This window comes from Fistularia commersonii, chromosome 31 (assembly GCF_037954325.1).
Source record: "Fistularia commersonii isolate RoL2024-O1a breed Wild chromosome 31, RoL_Fcom_v1.0, whole genome shotgun sequence".
NCBI lineage: Eukaryota > Metazoa > Chordata > Actinopteri > Syngnathiformes > Fistulariidae > Fistularia > Fistularia commersonii.
Window position 1 is genome coordinate 4,528,239 of NC_141314.1, and position 19,410 is coordinate 4,547,648.

The window sequence follows — 19,410 nt, forward strand, 5'->3', positions numbered from 1 at the left end:
GAGGAAAAGAGAGAGAGAGAGAGAGAGAGAGAAGGGGGAAGAGGAGGTAGAGGCTGCAGGACGGCGTTCACTCGGTGGTCGGGGCTGCAGACCGGTGGTCACCGGATCCTTCCACGCCGCTTCCGACGCATCAGGTCAGTAACGAATAACCGTAAAACAAGAAGAAAAGGAGGAGGAGGAGGGGTGGAAAAGAAGAAAAAAGAGAGAGAGAGAGAGAGAAGGGGAGTCACCGGAGCTGAAGGGGCGGATGTTGTTTCGGGGTCTTCTCCGGTGCCTGCAGGTGGATCACCGGCGACCGGTCACCTGGCGGAGGGAGGGAGGGTTGGGAGGAGAGGGGGGCGTTAACTGCGTTAACGGCATGCTTACCGTCAAAATATCACGGTTATCCCTTCCTCTCTCTCTCTCTCTCTCTCTCTCTCTGTTCCCCCTCTTCCTCTTCCTCCGCACCCCCTCCTTCCACCGGGGCGCCCCGCGCTCTCCTGCCCGCCTCCCTCGCTCCTCTCCCCGGGCAGCTCGCAGCGATGAGTCGGGAGGAGGAAGAGGAGGGGGAGGAAGATGCAGCCGCTGCGGCTGCAGGGGGGCTGTTTTTATTTTATTTTTTTTGTTTTCTTTCTCTTTTTTTTTTGTTTTCTCTACCCTCCTCCTCCTGCGGTAACCGTCGCCGAGACGGACGGTACAATCAACGGTGCCCGGTTACCGGGGGCCCCGCTACCGGGAGGGGGGGGGGGGGGTGATTATTTATAGCAGCCGTTGCATCGATCGGCTTCATGTGATGGCGCTTTGACTGACGCTGTGCGTGTGCGTGTGCATGTGTGTGCAGAGGTTGGTCGTGCTGTTGCGCGCGAAACAACATGAAAAGGGCGTGAGAGGCGAACGCGCCCGCCGCAGCAGCCAATCACATCCGGGCGGCTGCACGTTTAAAGGGGGGGGGGATTCTGCACGGAATTCTGCAGATTCTTTATTGGATTTTGTGAGTTTTTCATTTTCTAAATTGGGTTCTGCGAGTCCTGCAGGTTCTGCATTGGATTCTGTGACTTCTTCATTTTCTGAATTGGGTTCTGCGACTTCTGCATGGGGTCATGCAAGTCCTGCAGGTTCTGCTTTGGGTCTACGTTCCTCCCGTGCACCGGGCCCGAAATCCGGTTCGTTGCAGGAATCTATCAGACGAACCGAAACCCTAATCGCCGATTAATCTCGTGACGGACGTGAAATGTGGAAACTTGGCTGAGTTGTCTGGAAACGTCCGGAAACAGCAGATCCATGAGGAGGGTCAAGTGACCTCAGAGCCGACGAGGACTTGGTGACGGTTCGTTCGCGAGCTTTGCAAAGATAGTTGTGGCAAGGAGGGACTGCAGGATTTGCAGAGATATACAAGAAAGTACTTTAAAAAAATCAGCAATTATGTCATTCATTCATTCTTGCAAAAGAATTGGACAGAAAGTGATCTAAGTATTAGAAAGTGGAAGGAGAAAAAGGCAGAAAACAAAAGAAGAGGATTTTTATTAAAGGGCCCTGAAATTATCCCTAAAACTACCCTTAATCTGCTCTGAAATGACCCTTAAATGACCCCTAAATTTACTGCAAATGTTCCATAAATTACCCCTTAAAATGCCCCTTTAAATTATTCCTCAATTTTCCCTTAAACCAACCCTTAATTTACTCTTGAATCACCCTTAAGTTATTAACTTATCCCTTAATTTACCCACAATTACCCCTTAATTTACCCCTAAATTATCCAGAAGCTATCCCTTTATTAACCCTTAAATTAAGTTATCCTTTAATTTGCTGTGAAATTACCTTTAAACATAAAAAGAAGGAAGCGGCAGAGAAACACTGGTGCACTGTGGATCATTTCCCGCCAGGTTTAGGTCATCTAATGAGCGCACACACACACACACACACACCCCTTAAAATGCCCCTTAATTTGCCTTTAGATTATTCCTCAATTTTCTCTTAAACCAATCCTTAATTTACTCTTGAATCCCCCTTAAGTTATTAAACAATCCCTTTAATTTAATAATTACACACACACACACACACACACACACACACACACACACACACAGAGTAAAACCAGCAGCTGCCATGGACGGATCTGAAAGCGCTGAAGATGGAGAAAGGGGGCGGGGCTTAACCCGGACAGGTCAGCTGTCAATCAAAGAGGCCGATTCAGCCGTCTTCAGTGGGAGGGGGACAGAGAACACGCCTTCCTTTTTGAAAGAAAAATAATAATGATATAAAAATATTAGATAATATGTACATATATACTTGACCTTTTCAGGTTATAGGCCCTGTTCATTACACAAATGTCATTAGCAGGAGTGTGTGTCTATGTGTGTGTGGCTGTCGCCACGGGAACAACTGCACATCAGTGGGAATTCGAATGCTACATTATTTATATTTGAACTGCTTGGAGGGGGCGGAGCCAGGAGCTCAGAACCCTCACCGCCGTCGCCGCCGCCGCCCTGAACCGGACCAACCTGCCGTGCGCCTCTGATTTATTCATCCTCGTCCTCATTTGAGTGCGTCAGACGGCCATGAAACATTTAAGACTCCGTCTGCCGTTAAGACCGAGGGCTGCTGGGAGTCGGAGGCCGTCGAGAAACGCTCATGTCATGTGTTCGCTATTGTTCTCGCACGGATATCTGATCGGATCCGCTATGTTGCCACGGTGACGAATCGGCCCGACGTATGCCTAAAGGATCGTGGCCTTTTCGGTGTGAGACACCCGCTGTGGTGACATTAGCGCCCCTTTAGCGGCATCTTTTTTTAGTGCCTCGACTGAGAGAATCGCCTCAGGCTGCACTGATGCTAAGCTAACCAGTGCTAAGCTAACAGATGGCTAAAGCTGTTGGGGTTCAACCACATCGCCGCTGATATGGATGAACAGCTGAAATCCAACCGTGGATCGGAACAGGATGAAACGTGTGGGTTGTGGAGACACATCTGTGGAACCCAAACACACACTCACTCACACACACACATACACACACACACACACACACACACACACACACACACACAAGCTAATTAGCAGTTTGATGGCGAGGCAGAGGCTTTTGCACCTGCTGCATCAGACCCGAGGTCAGAGCCTGTTGTTCTGTACGCCCAATGGAACACACACACACACACACACACACACACACAGTGTGTGAATGCATTCTAACTCTCATGAAACGTCATGAAATTTTGAGATTGTGTTTTCTTGGCGATATTTATTAGCTAATTAAGGTAATTGTGAAGCTAATTTCTTAGCAGTTTGTTAGCATCTTTAAGATACTTATAAGGTTATTTGAATATATATATACACATATAAATATATATATATATACATACGTATATATTTGTGTGAATATATAATGTCAGTTTTTAAAACTCTTACTAAGTGAAAACGACCTTTTGGTGCCTGTTGCCGAGGGCAACGGAAGCGGAGAGGAGAAGAGGAACAGCTTGGGGATTTTTTTTCGTGATAACTTGAGATTTTTTTTTTACATGATTTAATCTATTATTGTATTAATAATTGAAATTCCTTTTATAGTTCCCTTTATATTTTTTTTAATTTCTAATGCAAAATATTGTGCTGGGGGACCTGAAATTATTTCACCACATTGTAGAGACATTAGCTCAATTAATGAATACATTTATTTTTCATAAAGTAATTAAAACAGAGCATTAACTAAAAGAAATCAGCAAATTCGATACCACCAATAAGATAGTCATAATATATAATACTTAATCATATAATGAATACACAAGAAACTGTAATTCATAACATTTTTTTAGAAAAATTATCAATTACAAATCAATTAAAACACAATTGTCAATTGTCCTGAAGGGCCATTAGAGGTTACCTTGAATTCTCCCAAAAAAAGGGAGACCGTCTTCTTACTGTCCTTTTAGAATTTAAAGCACTTTTACTACATTTCCTTGCTTTAAATTTTTGCAGTTTTTCGGACCTGATTTCAGGTCCTTCTTGCGTCTTGTAAAATGTCACTGCTTTTTCTACTGATATATATTTTATCAGGTATTACACTGTCATAGATATATATGTGTTTGTTACCATGGAGTCCACAGCTATTTGCTCCGTTGGTTTGTCGATAGTGAGCTTTAATTCATTACCCAGCTGCCCCCCCGTCCCTCCCATCCCTTTCCCCTGTGGCTTCAACAACCCTGTTATCAAATAAGCTGATAGCCTGTCAATAAATTCTAATCTGTTTCTCAAAAACATACAAGACAGTTATTGATTTTTTTTTTGATTCTATTCTCCTTGTTTGTTTATTCATCAATTTTTTGTTAAAATTTTGGCCTATTTGGGGAATTTCTGGATGGCTCTGAGTAATTTTTTTTTTTTTTTGATTTTCGCATGGATTTTTTTTCTGTTTTTTGCCAATTTTCTCTCTGAATAGATTAATAAATTGAGAAAAATCATTCACTTATCTAGTCAGTCATTCATTTTTTTTCACAGATTTTTTGATGTTTACAGTATTTATTTATCTATCTATTCATTTATCTTTTCTGTCATTCATTCATGTTTTATGATTTCTCATTTATTTAATTTTTGTGTTTTTTCCTACACATTTATTTATGATTACATACATTTATATATGTATTTATATGATAGTATGACTGAATTAGGATTCAGATTCCCACCATCTTAAGGTCCAGGTCCCGGTTCAGGTCCAGGACCTCGAGTGAAACCAAAAAGAATAGAACCGGCTGATTTCGTATAAATTTATCCCTCCGTCCTCGGCTGGTTTGTGTCCGGAGGCGTAGTTAAGGAGAAGCAGCTACGCCGAACACATCCATCAACTTCATGTCCGTTCGGGGCCGGCGGGGCGGGGGGGCGGGGGGGGTGGGTGGGTGGTGGTTTGGGGTCTCAGAGCGCCGTCAAGCCTCGGTCAGGTGACCTGTGGTCACAGCGGCGACTGCTGCAGGGCCATCCGTCCAAGTTTTACTGCATTTTGTTGCGCGTTTCATAAATACCAGTCAGGACCGTCACCATGATGACAGGAGCTTATCCAAGACTAAGATGCAGACTCCCCCCCCAAACAATATGAAAAACATCCCACCCAACCACTGTCTACCCTCCCCGCTCTCCAGACAGGCATCCAGGCTTCCTCCTAGCGTCCAAAACCAGACACGTCAATCAAATCGAGACGTTTCAGTCAAACCCAGACTCGTCAATCTGATCATGGGCGGACTCGTTGGTGCGGCGCCCTGGGTTTTGTGCGCCGCTGTTTGGAGAACCACGCTTGCAGATTCCAAGCTGATTCTTTTTTTTCTTTTTTTTTTGCAGATATTTCAATTTTTTTTCCAGATTTTTTGAATATTTTTTGCAGGTTTTTTGGGGAGACTTTTTTTTTTTGCCATAGATTCTCAGAAATGTATTAAGAATAAGAATAAGAATAAGAACAACTTTATTTATCCCGAAGGAAATTGTTGTGCCAGTTTCAAGTAAAACATAACAATAATAAATAATAGTAGGACATTTTATAAACAGTAAAAAAATAAAAAAAAGGAGGGAGAATAAGAAATACAAATAAAACTATAAAGTGTCAAAGTCAAGGCTATAAAGTGTTTTAAGGTCTTAAGTACAAGTATTGTCGATTAGTTTATGTTTTTACATGTTTTTTTGAAGGATTTTTTTGCAGAATTATTCTTGCACCTTTCTTGCCAGTTTTTATTTATTTGATTTTTGATTTTTTATTTTCTGTTGATTTCATTTGAGTTTTTTGATATTTTAGGAACTATGTGCAGATTTCTTTTGATGAGTTTTAGGATTTCTACTGTTCAAGTGTATATTTTCGGCCAAAATCAAGGTATGTTGAAAAGTCTCTATTCTTGTTTGAAAAATAACATCCCAACTGTCCGATTGAATCACTGGTGAATTTTTCTGAATTTTTTTTTTTTTTAAAAAACTGCAATAGTTTAATGTATAATAAAAAAAGAAGCTACTCTAAAAGTTAGTAAACACATTTCACAATCAATAAATTGAGAAATTGTTTGAGAATTTTGGATTTAATAAAAAAAAAAACTTAAAACAGGGTATATAAAGCCTTCTGTTCTGTTATGATTTTTTGATGCTTTTTAGTAATTTATTCGAGATTTTGTTAGAATATTTTTTGCTGATTTCATCAGCATTTTTTTGTGTGTTTTAGACACTTTTTGCAGACTTCATAAACATTTTTGTCGATGATGTTTGGGATTTGTTGATGATTTTGGAATATAATTTAAAAAAAAAACAGCAGTAATTCAATGTAAAAGAAATGAAAAATGAATTAAAAATGAGTAAATTACAAAAAATTGATTCATTTGAAAATCAGTGAATTAAGAAACCGGTTGTGTAATTGTTATTTAAAAACGTCAAGTTAAAAACGTGGAAATAAAAGCCCTAAATGTCATCTTTAATATCAGCCTTTGGTCACATTCACTCCTCCATCTCTCCTTTTCCTCCTCCACTCTTCCTCTCCTCCTCATCCCCTCCAGAACGCCACTCGCCACTTCAACCACCCAACAACACAACAAATGGGCACAGTTTTGGTGGTTTTCAGGGTTTCTTTGCAGGTTTTTTTGGAATTCAATCAGAGATTTTGGGAGAGATTTTTTTCCTAATTTAAAGGCAATTTTTTGAGTGTTTCGTTTGGAAGATGTCCGTGATTTTTTTCTGATGACTTTTGCATTATTTAACATTACATTATTTGATACATTACATTATTTGAAGACCTTTTGTGAATATTTTTGCAGACTTTTTAGGCATTATTTTAATGTTCAAGGATTTTTTTTTGTAGATTACTTAGACATTTTCTGGAAAACTTGGAAATTTTTTTTGAAACTTTTTCAGGAATGAGATTTCAGGAAATATTTTTGCTCTCTTTAATGGCGTTTTTTACTTTTTGGTGGATTTTGTTGATTTTTTTTTTTTTTAATCATTTTGAAATGTCAGTTTTTTTTGCTGATTATCAGGATATATCTTTGTAAGAAAAATTCATTTTGCTAAGTGCACAAAGCTGCTTCCACTCGGCTTTTGATTTTCAAAAAATCTGATGTTAAATATAACATATCAAGATCTAATAGGACAAAAAATCTCTCTAGATTTCATAGATATTTATTTAGATTTTTTTGTGATAGATCAACTTTCAAAAAACTAGAAATTTTAGGTGAAAAAATGTCTGTGGTTGTAAAATAAGATTTGACATAAAAGAAAGAAGAAATTTCTTGAAAAATTAGTGTATACTAATTTCTTGAAAAATTAGTATATTGTATGTTCAAGGGATTTTTTGTAGATTTCTTAGACTTATTTCAGTCATTTTTAGGCCTTTTTTGGGAGGGAATATCATTTTACAAAAATCTGCAGAAATTTTATGTCAAGTAAATGAAAAATGACTTACAAAAATATATACATTAGAAAATCAGTAAGTTATTAATTGTGTAATTGATATTTAAAAACAGCAACTTAAAAAAGTGAAAATAAAAGCCCTAAATGTCATCTTTAATATCAGCCTCTGGTCACACTCCCTCCTCCGTCTCTCTTCGTCCTCCTTTCCCTCCATCTTTCCATCCTCCCCCTCTTCAACCACCCAACCACAAAACAAATGGACAAATGCCTCTGCGGTGATATATGGCCTTCCTCCTCCTCCTCATCCATCCTCTGTGGCCTGAGGGAGGAGGAGGAGAGGGTCTGCAGCCACACACACACACCCACACACACACACATAAGTGCGCACACACATCCATGTACTGTAAGGAGTACTCTGGGTATCGGAGTGTGTACAGTAGATGGACTGGATTTATAAACGTCCCTGTCCATCCCATCAGGACGGGTGGCTTCAGTTTCCATGGCGACTGGGTCTTTCCCGTCCTCTGTGTCCGTCCCGTCCTGACGGTTCCTCATTTTCTGGGTTCTTCATGTTAATATGATCATGTGATCCATGTTCCTGTTCTTTTTTCCACATGTTTGCTATGTTTTACTGCTGCTACATTTCACTGCTACTGCTATGTTGAACAGGAAGTGTTTGTGACTGCGGATTCTGTAAATATGGTAGACATTAAAGGTGAATGTTGGCTTTACAGTGTAATAACTGCGTAATTACCATGCAGACAAACATGGAGGGGGTCAGGGGTTAAAACGCTCGTGTCAACAAAGTTGTTTGATGTCCCGGGGCCTTCGGATGTTTGTCGTGCGGACAGATGGCGGTACGTCCTGCATCTCGGAGACTAATGAGCTCCATTAGTGACATCACACGGGACCTGCAGCTCCCAGAGCGCCACCTGCCGGTCAGCAGCTCCCTCGCCAGCCTACGGCCGCCTTCCATCTCCATCCTAGGGTGGAGTCGTGAGCTGGTTTTTCCACTTTGAGCCCCCCCCCCCCTGCACATTCTCTCCCCTCTCCTCCCTCGTCCGTCCTCCTTCCTCCCTCCTGGCAGCCTGAGATGAGGGTATAATTCACTGTTGCAGGGTCATGAATAAGTAACGGTGGGGGCTGGGGGGGGCTGGGGGGGGCAGAGGGTGGCAGAGGCTCATCATTAATACATCGGAGCTCCGCCACGTTTCCATCCTCCACCTGCACCGACGTGAGGGTGAACAGGGACGGGACAACGGGGCGTTACACACAATACCAGAACACAACGGCAATGCAAAATAGTCATTTGTTTTATATGTATGGTAAATATTGTGTTTACAGCAGGGATATTTATCCCAGTACGCAGAGAGTAGTATGCTCGTACTGCTACTGCGCCCCATTTGTACTGCACTGTGATGGAATCTACACTCTAAATTTATATTTGTTAATATTATTATTATTATTAAAACATAGGTATGGAAACCCAGACATGGTTCTACAGAATGAAGGTAATTTTAAGGCTGATTTTTTTTGCAAATTTTAAGCTAAAATTTTGTTAAGTTAAGCTAAATGATTGTGATTTTTTTTTCTAATTGTATGCATTTTGTGCTAATTATGCACAAAAATTGTGCATAATTAGCAATAATTGCAATGTTAGGCTACTAGTAAGCTAAAGTTATGTTTTTTTTTAAGCCCTTTTTTGACTGATTCTAGGCAATTCTTTGTTAATTAAGGACTATTTTATGCTATTTTAGAATTTTTAGAATTTTAGCTCCTGTTTTGTTGTTTTTTTTTTAATAGATTTTCGCAAACTTTTTCCAAGTGAATTTTTAATTTGCAGGTCTTTATTAAAGTTTAACATCATGAATAAAATTCTGTCATTAAAAAGTAATTTTTTACATGAAATATTTTACACACATTTTAAGATTTATTCTCAATTCCAGATTTTTTTTCCTAAAAAAAATGTGTCTGGTTTTAGATTTTTTTCTGCGCATTTTCAGTTTGGATTAGTTAAATTTTCATTAAATATTGAGAGATTTCTAAGTGACATCTTAGTTTACTTGCGGTTCGAGAAACAACAACATCATCAGACGTGACATCACTTCCCCTTAACCCAAGTCCCGCGGCTTACAGGTTTATGTTCAGCTCTGATTGGCCATTTCCATGAAATGCCAGTGTTTCAAGTCGTTTCCTGCTGGTTTTAAGGTCATTTCCTTGCCCGTGGCTTCAGGCTCCATCCTCCTTCAGAAACCTCCCTTTCTGCCGAGCCACAACCCCCCTTCTCCCTTTGTCGAACGCCGGAGACGACTTCCAGTTAAGTGGACGGCGCCTCGGCCTGCTGCTCGCCGCCGATAACGTCCCTCTCCGCATCACGGACCCCGGCGGCAGCGGGATTAAGGCGGGGGAAGCAGGGGGACGGTGGGGGGAGCTGGAGGGCCGGGTGGTGCCGCTCGCTTGACGGCGTCTTTGTGCAAGAGGGCGGTTACGTAAGGTTTTCCGGAACCGCCATCGGTCTGCCCGGTACGATAAGCCCGTTATGTAATCCGCCGGGACCGAGTCTGGCGGCCATGATGACCGTTTTCTCCACGGTGATATCTTGGTATCACTCACATTTTTATATGTAATATTCTATACAGATTTTGAGATTAATTTACAGTTTCAGAAAACTTCCCTCCCCCCAAAAATAATTTGTTCATGCATTTTCAGTGTTTTTTTTTTTTTTTTTTTTACAGATTTTCAAGTTGTTGTTTTTTTATTTTCTGATAATTTTGAGCCTGGTTTGAATACTGCTAATCCTCGATGCTCATTGGCTCATTTTTAGCTTTACTCCAACCTTATCCAATGGGATTGTACCAACGACTTCCTGACTAGGTTGGACCAATACTTGGAAAAAATATGTTTAGACATGTGAAGATTTTGAGGATCTTTGTGTGTTTGTGTGTGTGTGTGTGTGTGTGTGTGTGTGTGTGTGTGACGGTGATTGACGTTTGTTCCTGTATGGATGTGAGTGAATGCCTTTTTGTCTGAGTATGTGTGTGAAGGTGAATGATGTGTGTGTGTGTGTGTGTGTGTGCATACATGAGTGTGTGTGTGTGTTTTGTGTGTGTGTGTGTGTGTGTGCACGCTTCTCTGACCGCGACATTTTTCCTTTATTCCATTTGTGTCCTTGAGCCTGTTTGTGTGACGATAAGAGAACCACTCAGCTGCCGCTGGCCACACACACACAAACACACGCCCACAAAGACACACACACACACACACAGACACACACATTCACACACACACACATATTGTTAATCCTCTGCTAAAACTTGTATTTGCAATAAATTGTCCGCCTTTACTCATTCACCGATTGATGTTCATGATAAACCAGATGATCCCTATTGAAATACATTTTAAATGAATAAACAAATCGATAAGAAGGCAAGAAATCGCTTAAAATGTTATAACAAAAATGATAAAAATATTATCTATAACAATGATATATTAGTATGATGATATGAATTACTGTATCATATTTAAACTTAGAGGCCATCCTGTTGTTTGGGGATCGTTTTTTTTTCTGCACTGATTTTGATGATATCTGTTGCCACGGTGACTCGGGAGGTTACAGAAAGTGGCTTACTACTGGTCTCGGTTTGGCACGCTCCTTTTTTTGGCGTGCGCACGGTGGATTCCCTCCAATAAACTTGGCAGACATAGATATAGTCCTGCTCTGCTTGACAAGCTGGTGCACAGTTCCCAGGAGGCACGGATGATGTCACTGGACAAGTATGATGTCATGTGACGTCAGGTGGCATCCCAGGACTTGTACAGTGTCCCTGGACACGTATGATGCAACTTGAGTTGTGATGTCATACAACGTGTCTGATGTCATGCAGCATGCACGATTTAGGACGAGCGTAATGTAACATGACACATGGAGTATCCTAACATTTGCACGGTATCACCAATGTATGATGTCAGTGGACAACTATGTTGTCATAATATATGTATGATGTCATAGGCAAGGTATGTCATAATACAATTATGATGTCAAAATATATGTATGACATCATAGGACGTATTCCACAGGACATGTATGATGTTATAGGACATGAATGTCGTAACATAATTATGGTGTCAAAATATATGTATAATGTCATAGAACATGTATGTCAATACATTTTGGATGTCAAAATGTATGATGTCATATGACATCTATGATGTCATGGGACATGTACAAAGACACTGAGAAAGGAATTTGTCCACCTCATTGGCTAAACAAATGCCCGTTTGTTTCCTGCAGCTAGGAGTCACCCAGGTGAAGACGAGAGGGAACAGCGAGAAGGTGCACACGTCCACAGACCAAAACCCACTGGATTCATGATCAGCCACCTTTGACTCGGAGAGGAATATTGAACATATCAGCAGGAAACATGGATTTTGTGATGAAACAAGCTTTAGGTGGTGAGTGAACGAAAAAACGTTTGTCTTTTCCTCGATAAGTGTGTAGTTTTACATGGGTGTCGATGGCAGGACAAGACCATCGCAGAGCCAGCTGGCTAGCTTAGCATAATCAGTGGCAGCCTATGGTAACTGTTAGCCTTTCACCACATGACGGCTCGTCAGCCATGTCATACGGGAGGAGCTAAATGCGGAATTGTTTCTTTGTAATTGCGACTAAACTGAGAAGAATGACGCCGAAAGTATGGCGACGTCGATTCAAATTAATTATTAAAAACTGTTGTCACTTTCGATCACATGATCACAAAGGAGAGACTCTAAAAATGTGTTTTCTGACATGAGTTTGGTTGCTCTAATAGATGCTGCTACTGCTAATAATAATAGTAATAATAGAAATAATATTGAAAATAAAAATAGAAATAAAAATGTTATTGTCTGGTTTCCAAATGGACTTTGGTTGCTTTAATAGCAATACTGCAACTACTACTACTAATAATGATAATAATAACAATAATCACAATTAAAGCTATAATGATAATAATAAATATAGGAATAACAATAATAATTAATATTAGTGATGTCAATTCATACAGATTTTTTAAAGTTGTCATTACATCCAATCACATGACCACAGAGTAGACTCTAAAAACATCTGTTTTCTGAATGGGGTTTGGTTGCCATAATAGCAATAGTACCATTACTAATGATAATAATAACAATAATGCTAAGAGTAATAATGATAAAAAAGAACAACAATAATAATAATAATGTTATTTGTACCTTTAGTTGCACTTACAAGCCTGACTGAGTGCTGTGGTCATTGGGGAGCTCCTAGGGGTCAAAGGTCAAGGTCACTTGAAACCAAACCTCTCATTGGTCTAATCAGCTGACAAGTTGAAGGCAGGAAGTAGAGATGTATTCCCCTCTCTCTCTCTCTGTTATTGTGCATCCCTCTATCCTCCACTACCACCCCAGAGGCGGCTCTATCCTCCCTCTCCGTCCGTCCCCCATCTTTCTCAGCCCTTTCACTCCATCCTCCGTCATGCTGCTTTGTCCTCCCGATCGCCAGTCTCTGACCGGTCCGTCGCTTCCCTTCTTCCCTTCATCCCTTCATCCGTCTGTCCTTTCATCGCGCCGCTCCTCCATCTCTCCCCAGTTGAAGTCATTTTACCTCTTATTGAGTTTCTGTCAATGTGACCTTTTCCCTCGCAGGATGGACGTTAATCTTATTGAGACGCAGCTGCTCCGTGGACACACACAAATGAACACACTTATACACTCATTCACACAGAGAGACACACAGAGAAAGATGCAGGCACACACACACACACACACACTTGAACACACACAAACCCTCTGCTGTAGGTACCCGTCTTTTCCACTACTCTAACAAATAAAACCATATTGAAAAATATGAAATGAAAAAATATTATTTAAGGTGGACTGTTATTTAAGGTGGTATTTTTCCACCAATATTTTTGAATCCTGGTTTTTCAATCATGATGCTGAAATGGGGAGTGGGTAGAAATCTCACCATCTCGTCTCCGTGACGCCGCCCGCCGCCTCCACCGCCCCGGTATCTAGGCATCCATCCGGTGGTTTGGACCTCCGCAGGATATCAAGGTGCCCGTGGGCCGACGGCGGCGGGCGGCGCTTCATTTCCGGTGCAGGCGGCAGGAGGACGGTGTAATAACGGCAGGTTAATTACAGCGGGGGGGGGCGTACGGCTGTCCAGGTCCTAACCCCTGGAAGAAAGAGAAGAAAACTGGCGTTCCCTTCACTGCAGCTTACCAGGTGTGTTCTTTTGTCTCATTGGAGAGACTATCAGGCAGCTTCTGTTCATGTCAGGCATATTTAATCTAATTTAATTTCATGTTATTTTATTTTGTTTTACTGTTTTTATTTTTTTCAGATTTAACCTGATTAATAGAGTTTCTGCTTTCTACATTTTTTTTTTTTCCATTTATCTATTTAACGATTCCTTTATACGTTTGAGAGCAGTAATAGCTAAGACGGGAGAAGCTGGTTTTCCATGATATACTGTGAAATGAAGCATCGTTGTCAACCAGAAGCTGGGGGACATATTTTATTTAATTTTGTTTTTATTTCCCGGGTGTCAGAGGATGTATTTTATATTATTTTATTTTATTTTTCAGGTTTAATCTGATTTAGGGATTTTGATCTTTGTGCATTTTTTATTTACCTATGTATTGATTGATCCATAGGTTTTGAAATCAAAAATTAATTGGAAGTGAGAAGCTGAATTTCTGTGAGATAGAGTAACAGGGCATCATGGAGCAGACACTGGAATTTCATTTTATTTTTTTTCATTTTATTTTATTAGATTTTTCAGGTTTAATCTGATTCTTTGTGCATCATCAATTTATGTTTCTATTTATTGATTCATTCATAGGTTTTGAAAACAATAATAGATAAGACAGGAGAAGATGACAGGTGTTGCTATCGAGCAGATAATGGCATTTCATTTTATTTACTTTATTCTATTTTATTTTTCAGGTTCAATCAGGTTTAATGTGCATTATCTATTTTTTTATCTATTTGTTGATTCATTCAGAGGTTTTGAAATCAACAATTAATCATAATAAGAAGAAGCTGATTGGCTTTCAGATTTCCAGAAATGAGGCATCATCGTCGAGGAGAAGCTGGTATTCAATTTTATTTAATTTAGTTTTATGTTATTTTTATGTTATTTTTCAGATTTGATCAGGGTTATGGATTTTTTTTTCATGTGCATTATTTATTTATTGATTCATTCATAGCTTTTGAAATCAATAATTAATCATAATAAGGAGCTGGTTCACCGTGAGATTTCCAGAAACGAGCCGTCGTCGTCGAGCAGAGGCTGGATTCAGTTTCCTCCCATCGCGTCGGTGATGGGAGACGAGGATGGAGGAGGGGATCCACAGTGTGGGGGAGGGGGCCCGCCAAGACCAGCGTGGGTTTAGAGGGAGCGGGGGTGGCGGGGGTCTCTGGGGAACAACAGCGATGGGCCCATTTCATTAACTTAGCGCAGCATTTCTCCTTCTCCTGCTCCATCCCTTCATTTCTACCGGTCACACACACACACACACACACGAGTATGTGCAGGGTCGTCTGGTAACAAAGAGGAGTGCTACAAAACGTATTAATAAAATAAAATAAGATTTAAAAAGGCGGCACAATACGGTGTCTCCATGTTCTCCTCGCATCTACGTGGGTTTCCTCTGGGTTCACCCCCCCCCCCCCCCCCCAACCCCGACTGGATAAGTGGTATAAATAAATGAATTAATGAATAAGAAAAAAAAAAAAAAAAAGAAAAACCTGGAAATGTGAGGAAAAATATCAGGAAATTATATAAAATCACCCTAAAAAAAAAAAACAAGGCAGTAACAAAAAATCAGATGAATATTTTGAAAAACTAATTACATTAAAAAAATGGCTTTCCTGGGATGGACCTCCAGAATAAAATCCTGCGTACTAATGAGATTCTTGGTCTCTATCCCAGGTGGAGGAAAGACGGTTATAGGCGGGGGGTGTTTAATGTCAATTCTGCCCCCCCTCAGACGCCCCCGCTGTGAAAACGAACCCGGCCTCACACAGTGTCGATCTGCACCGTTTAACGCGTGAAGCCTCCACAGTGGACATACTGACCTTAACCTGCTCCCGTTCCTCCTCCCCCCATCCACGGAGGAAAAACACCCTCACCCCTCACCAGCTGGGAGATAATCTGTCATCCTTGGGTTTGTTGCCACATGAAGCCGCAGGGGCAATTACCAGCCACGGCATGGGTCCGTGCAGAGTGATGGGATCGCTAACCGACCCCCCCCCCACCCGCCCAGCTACATGCACACACACACACACACACACACACACACCTGAGTCTTGCAGACCCAGCCCGGAAATTCAACCGGATTCTTAATGAATCTGGAAAAGCTTGCAAACCAGGCCATGACGACTGGAGCTGATATCAAAATGCGATTCTCCGTTTTTTTTTTTGTTTTTTTTTTCTGTCCCAATATATCGTGATCGATCAATAAATCGATAATCTGATAACAGGCTTGACACAAAGTGGTGCAAAAAAAAAAGGTAAATTGGAAAGAATTGATTTGCTCAAAAATGAAAATTCACTTGAAAATGGTAATAAAGGGTTAAATTTGGGGTCAGATATGCACCGCATTTACAAATCGTGATATAAATTATGGAATAAATATTATGATTTTGCTGCGTCAGTGTTTAAAACTGTCGTTCGTTCACCAAAGATGGCGAGGCCTCACTTCCCGCCTTCTTCACCGTCCGCGCCCTGGACGTCCCGGCGTCCTCACAGGAGGACGATCGATACGAACGCTGATGAAGTTCTCTCCCTGCCACGGCATCCATAATTCATACAACCAGGAGGTTGCGTGTTCGCCATCGATCCTGCCGCCGCGGCAACGGCTGCGAGCTGGGATGGAGGGGTGGGGGGGTGATAATCGGGCGACAGTCAGACAACGACACTGACAACACATTCGGACAGCGAACAGAAAACAGTCACACAGTGAACCGACAATGTTCCCACAAAAAATATTAAGATGGTAAAAAGACAGCGTTCACACAATGAGCTGACAACTCACAACATTAATTAGCAAATTAGCAAATTCAAACAGCAAACTGACAACATTCACACAGCGAATCCAACATTCACACGATGAACTGAAAACATTCAGACAAGCAAATAGACAGCAATCACACAGTAAATTAAACGTTTACACATAAAAAACAACACTGTCATGGCAAATAGACAGGTAAGAACCTAACAGCATTCACACAATGAGCTGGCAACAAAAACAACCAGTAAAGTGACATTCAGACAAGAAACTGACAACATTTTGACAACAAATTTAACATTCACGCAGTGAACTGACAACATTCACACGCAAAAAATGACAACATTCAGAGAAAAACCTGACAACATTCACACAGTGGACAAAAAATAATACGCAAACCACCAACATTACGACCGAACCATTCAGAAAATGAGGCGTCAAGATTCAGAAACAAACCAACGTTCAGGCGAAACAACAACATTCACACAGCAAACCAGCACTTACAACGAACCAAGTGCGATAGGAACCAGCAAAATGACAACAATCAAATGAGAACCTGACAGGATTCACACAGTGAACCAACAATAATACACAAAGCGACCAATTCAGGCAGAAAACTGATAACATTCAGACAACAAACAACATTAATGCTGTGAACCGACACAAAATATGACAACATTCAGAGAAGAACCTGACAGCATTCACACATTGAGCTGACAACTCACAACATTCACACAGTGAGCAGACATTCAGATAGCAATCGGTAAACATTCACGCAGTGAACCGACAAGACAAAAACGGACAAATTCAGACAAACCTAACGTTCTCACAAAGAACCAACAAGGTTACAAGAAAAACCTGACAACATTGAGACAAGCCAACAACATTCACACAGCACAACAATATTCAGATAAGAAATTGACAACATTCAAAGTGGAAACTTTAAGACAGAAAACAGACATTTAGAAAGCAAACCGACAACATGCTTAGTGTTACTGTTCTGTATATTTCCTGTGCATCGTGTATTTGCAAGTGTATTTGCAGTCCCTTTGTCCTCTATTGTAAGTCGCTTTGGATAAAAGCGTCTGCCAAATGCAATGTAATGTAATGTAACATTCACACAATAAACCAACATCGAAACAACAAACCAACATTGAGACGGCAAACTGACACCGTTCACGCAGTAAACTGACAATATATAGCGCGTTTTTATTGATCCAGACAAGCAGATCCTTTTCTCAGCACTTCTGTCGACAGGAACTCCGCGGTATGCTTCGTATCAGCTCGGCTCAGGGTCTGTGATGAGCAGCTCGGGGCGACACCAGGAGGGTCTGGGCGGGCAAACGGACAAACCCTCCCTCTACCTCGCATCCTCTCTGAAGCGCCTCCAGCTGGCGCCTCTTCCTCGCTCTCTTTCCAGTCCCACCCTCCCCGAGTCGCCTCGAGGAAATTCAGGGAACCCCACAGTAGTTTAAGCCTCGGAAACACTCGTTTTTTTTTTCCTTCCTGAATGAAATGTTTCTTGACTGTGTGGATTTCAATCCGAGGCGGGAGGATGTTTGATGCCGAGAAACAGGAAGTGCTTCCAGCCTCTGATTCATGTTGGAGCTTTGTGTGTGCTCAAATTCTAACGAAAACCCCTTTTATACCACTTCTGAGGGGGATTTCGGTAAAAACAAGGGGGACAAAAGGAAACGACAAACGCTTATTTTCCCTGGTGGCAAAACCTTGGAATCGCAATTACAACACAGGGGATTGAAAGGAATCCCCGAGGCATTTTGGTAAACAAGGTTATGACCGAGGTTCAGGGACATCTGTGACATTTTGAGTGTAATTGTTTAGGCTGGATTGGGAGGTACTTCCCTTGGGGGGGCGACCTGGACCTCATGCATCTAAGTTCCATAGATCAGAGAAAAAAGCTTTTATTTTGGGGGGTCTGAGGTCAACTGAATGCCCGAGTCAAACGGCAATATCAATCAGAAGGCCAAGAACTTGTCACAGACGATCCAAAGGGGATCAGTATGTCATTGTGTGACTCGGGTATCAACCAGGGAAGTGCCTTCAGCCCAAAATCCGTCATGGTCGCCATGGCGTCGATGATCAGACTGGAACCTCCCTGGGACTTGTTTGCTTTCACTTTTACCATCCCCCCCCCCCCGCTAACCTCGCCGTATTGCCACTGCTGTCCAGGTGCCACCAAAGACATGGGCAAGATGCTGGGTGGGGAGGAGGAGAAGGACCCGGACGCAGCCAAGAAGGAGGAGGAGCGGCAGGAGGCACTGAGGCAGCAGGAGGAGGAGAGGAAGGCCAAGCACACCCGCATGGAGGCGGAGAGGGAGAAAGTACGGCAGACTATCAGGGACAAGGTATGTTCCTCCGACTGAAAGACCAACGGCGGGGATCATCCAGGTCACTTGGGATTGCCCCCATCCTTTTTTGGTTATAAACAAGTCGCTCGCTCAATCTAGTGCCTTGAAAAATCCGATTGTTGACGAACACCAAACTACTTCGGGGGGAAATGGTTGATGTTCTAGTGCAAACCCTGGAAATCCCTCTATGGGATAGCATACCAGAAGAGCCTAGATCTCTTTGCCAACCCATTTCTTTTCCTGTCCATTTTTAAGGAGAACAGCTGACCAACGACCACAATGGTTTATAAATGGCGTATCTGGTAACGGACCTGGCATATGAAGTCGACTTATCACCAAGCACAGACGTCCGTAAAATATGGAACCCTAAAAAAGACCCTGCCTTGGAGCAGAACCTAAAGTGGTTCTAGAAACCCTATTTGAATGCAACAAGAAGTAGCCTAGCTCCTAAAAAAGAACTAGGGGCTATTGACAATATTTGGGGTTATTTTCTGATCATTTTTATCGGCTTTTTGAAACACGGACAAGGCTGTGACTGAATTGTTCTGCATTTCTGTCTCTGACCAGTAGGGGTCAATACATGTAGCTCTATGAAAGCCTCCACAGCAGGTAATTCCCTCCTGTCCAAATTTCTCAGCCTGCCTCTTACCCCTTGTTGTCTGTCCCTGTCCTT

General features: G+C 41.6%; 2 protein-coding genes across 2 annotated transcripts in view; one reads left to right on the forward strand and one right to left on the reverse strand.

Moving 5' to 3' along the window:
* cplx2b (complexin 2b) overlaps positions 1-19,410 on the forward strand; it is a 24,832-nt gene continuing 5,422 nt past the window's right edge. The window contains exons 1-3 of the mRNA XM_086139311.1: positions 1-134; positions 11,628-11,788; positions 18,559-18,734. Of these exons, the coding sequence (XP_085995437.1) occupies positions 11,758-11,788; positions 18,559-18,734 (207 nt within the window). The 5' untranslated portion in view covers positions 1-134; positions 11,628-11,757. The remainder of the gene's footprint in view (positions 135-11,627; positions 11,789-18,558; positions 18,735-19,410) is intronic.
* Positions 12,903-19,410, reverse strand: part of thoc3 (THO complex 3) — a 16,735-nt gene continuing 10,227 nt past the window's right edge. Inside the window, exon 7 of the transcript XR_015104184.1 lies at positions 12,903-13,025. The gene's annotated coding sequence lies outside the window, so the exon portion shown is untranslated. The remainder of the gene's footprint in view (positions 13,026-19,410) is intronic.